The sequence below is a fragment of the Triticum dicoccoides genome, chromosome 2A, assembly GCF_002162155.2.
Source record: "Triticum dicoccoides isolate Atlit2015 ecotype Zavitan chromosome 2A, WEW_v2.0, whole genome shotgun sequence".
Lineage (NCBI taxonomy): Eukaryota > Viridiplantae > Streptophyta > Magnoliopsida > Poales > Poaceae > Triticum > Triticum dicoccoides.
Genome location: NC_041382.1, coordinates 636,155,091 through 636,158,574, shown reverse-complemented (window position 1 = coordinate 636,158,574; position 3,484 = coordinate 636,155,091). Strand labels below are relative to the sequence as shown.

Sequence of the window (3,484 nt, the reverse complement as noted above, 5' to 3'; positions counted from 1 at the left end):
TTATTATACCTCAAGCAAGTGGCCTAGGGAGGGAGGATTGGCATGAGCCATGGCATGCTTTGATCTGCCTCGAATAAATATCACGCAACCAGGTCTGTGCTAATTTGGATGGAGCAAAATAACATGCAACCAAGCTCAAGGAAGACTGCACGCTTGGTTTCATCACCTTTTTCTGTTTAGTGATCCAACAGGGGATCACTCTAGTATCCAAGTGAACATTCTGAGTTCATGGTGCTTTGCTTCTTTCAGCACACTTTGACTACACAAATACGGCAAATTGAATTTTTGAGACAAATCAAATATAGAGTTGTATTTCTTATGGAATTCTAAAACATGTTACATGTCTGTTTCTGACCAATCTGGACTTTTATAACATATAGTTGTGTGTGTGGTTTCCTTTTTCTTCTCTCAAAGTTTCAAGTAATGTTTGGCGATGCATCCATTTATGAGCGGATATCTCTACTACTTAAAACGAACATAAGGTTCCCATTTCACCTTTCTTTCGTCTAACCTTCCATATATACGTCCCACTCTTTCCTTATCCTCTTTGATTTTTTCCTCCCATATTTGATTTTTCTCTCATCCATTCAATTGTCTCATGTTTATTGTCTTACCAAAATAAACACATATTTTGTTGGCAAGTCATTAAATTCTTACCAAATAAGTGTTTAACAATAAAATGGCAGATAAATTATGGCGATTGCATACAAAGATTTGGTAAGATTTTAGCGTATCAATATAATAATATACGTGGATTCTCAAAAACAATAATACAATAATAGACGTGCAATCAGGGGCTAATCTACTAGAATGTTTATACTCCCGTTGCAACGCACGGGCAATTGTCTAGTACATATTAAAGACAGGATAGTTATCCGTTGACTACGGAAATCTGGACATATACCACCACCAGATATCCACAACATTTCTCTCATGTTAGGCTTCAGCTCAAGTTTGGGTAGCCTAGCCCAGGTCAATTTGGGGATAGCAAAAAGGAAAGAAAGTATGACGATGGTAGAGATGAGCACAGTAACATTAAGATTGACAAAATAAAGGAAAATTATCCACTTACCATATTATGCATGGCAGGTTTGCTCAGAAAGCCTATATGATCCAGTTAAAAATCTTTAGGTTTGAACTGATCATTCAAATATTTTGTTAGATTTTTCCTTATTATAAAAGTTTTTTAAACTATATTTCTCATATTCTACATACTCGTGAGTCGTGATAAGTTCATTTTTTCACAGGGCTTAGATGGTGTTGTATGGCCTACACATATCATGGAGAGGCCAGATTCAGAATTCAAGGAAAGGTTGATCCGTGTTCTCCGCAAACCATTTAGCCAGGGAGAATACGATATGCTGCTTGGCAATGCTAGAATTCGCCTTCCGGCAACAAAGAAAAGGCAGACGCGCAGCGGTGTGAAGTACTACGACTCTACACATGAAAGGGTGCAATCATATTTTGATTGTCACCCAGGTATGCTTGCTTTCATATTATGTGCATACTTTTTTTTTGGTTCTTTGGATTTTTGTTACGTAATATTTTCCTTCTTGCTTTCATTGTTGAAGTATTTTCTGACAATTATTTCAATCACCTGGCTGAAGTAACTTTATGCATTGCATAGGATCAGAATCGCTTTTCCATGCTTACCGAACAGTCTGTCTTGTTATTTATTACACACTTGTGGTTGTCTTTGCTTGCAATTGTCATTTTCCTTTTGAACATTGTACCATTGCGCTTTTTCCGTGATTTGGCTTATACGGTTGTTAAATCTATGCCCAGAATAGCTTGCTGACGTTTTGCTTGAATCTATGGTGGACATACACTTTCTATAGATACACTTTAAACCCCTGTAAGCCTAGCTTAATTAGCAGGACTTCAAAACAAAAAGGGCTGTGGCATTTTCATAATTTTGTTGCACAAATTGTCATGTAATGCTTATTGTCTTCTTTGAGAAAATGCAAAGCTTGCATCTCGATGAATTTATAGAAAAGAAGTATCTGTGCTAACCTTAGAGAGGCCACAGCTTAGCAACACAATTACGTTATGCACAATGACTGCATGATGCAGAGGCCGGGGGTGATCCTCCTTTTAAAAAAATAAAAAAAAAATCATCAGAAGTCCAGCTGCCGCTGCCCTGGCAGACACCTATGACCTTGCCTTAGACACGATGATTGAGAAAAGATCGCGCACACATTCCGTTGCTTCTGGGCTTGTCATGGGGCAAGCTGGATCTGCAAGGAGACCCCCTTCTGCTGAAGTTAAGGTGTCCTCATGACCATTTTCTTCGGGCAGTCGACGAAATCTCTGCTGACCAGTGGCCACTGAAGGTGTCAGGACCAAGCCACCAACCTTTATCCTGTAATGTTAGCATTCCAATGCTGAGTGTCCTCTGTATTTGTTTATGCCTAATATACGTGAGTAATGTGGTGCATTCATAACAAATGGCTCGTGGAGGGGTGATGACAGATGGCACTCTGCGACAACCTCAACAATGTTTTTCTTCTCAGTGCCGTGTGTGTCTTTGTGTAGGTGGTCAGGTCGGCAGGCCGATGTTTCCTGTGTGGGCTGTTGTGACGTTTTTAGCTCAGTTTTCCCTATGTTAATCGGACAACTCGGCTCTTCTTTTTTAATGAATCGAGATCCTCCAGGGCCGACTAAAAAAACAAATGCCTGAAGTAGTTTGTTGTGGAGTAATATATACTGATAACGAATGTGCTGTGTGGACTTAACAATTGAGTAACTTAATGAACTTTCAGCACATGTCCAAAGGTCCGTGGGAGTGCAAAGATAAATTCCCAACAGATTCATTATATTTGCTACAGAGTATAATAAATGGCTGTTTTGCTTGAGAAGTTGTCTTTCCCAATAAGACGAGAAAGTAGTAGCAAATCATATTGGTACGTACCTGGTTTGAAGTAATGTGGTATTTGGCTGTTTAATAAACACTGCTTATGTTCTCTAACGTGATGGATTACATGTTGTAGTATTAATTAACACGTTGTTTAATATTTAACTCCAGATCTTGCGAAACAAGTACGTGTAGAAAGCACCAGCAAACCCAATCAGCTAGCTCTGTTGCGTGGATTTTTCTTCTGGATGGAGGTAACCTCATTCATACCATTTCTTTGATTTTTTCGTAATAACCCTTTTTGCATGCCTGCATAGTATCAAGCCTCTAACAATAATGGCTCCACCGGTTGTTAAAGAACTGAATTGTAATAGTAGTATCTTTTACCTGTTCCCAGTTAGAGCAAATCTATTTATTTTGTGTTTAGGTTACTTCTTTGTTAGTGGATACAGCCCAATATTGACCTGTTAAATATCACGCCAGTATGGTACAAATCATTGCTAATGGTACAAATCATTCTTAATGATTTTATTTGCAGCATTAATCTGTCCTATCTTACTGGCATGGAGTTGCAAAGTACTAGCAGCCACGGTGCATCAGTATGGGTTTTTCCTGTTGCTAATTTTGAAA

At 38.7% G+C, this 3,484-nt stretch overlaps 1 protein-coding gene across 1 annotated transcript in view; it reads left to right on the top strand.

The window, feature by feature from the left end:
- LOC119355908 (ABC transporter F family member 4-like) overlaps positions 1–3,484 on the top strand; it is a 10,425-nt gene that overhangs the window by 4,286 nt on the left and 2,655 nt on the right. Inside the window, exons 5-6 of the mRNA XM_037622790.1 lie at positions 1,248–1,479; positions 3,026–3,108. Coding sequence (XP_037478687.1) covers positions 1,248–1,479; positions 3,026–3,108 — 315 coding nt within the window. The remainder of the gene's footprint in view (positions 1–1,247; positions 1,480–3,025; positions 3,109–3,484) is intronic.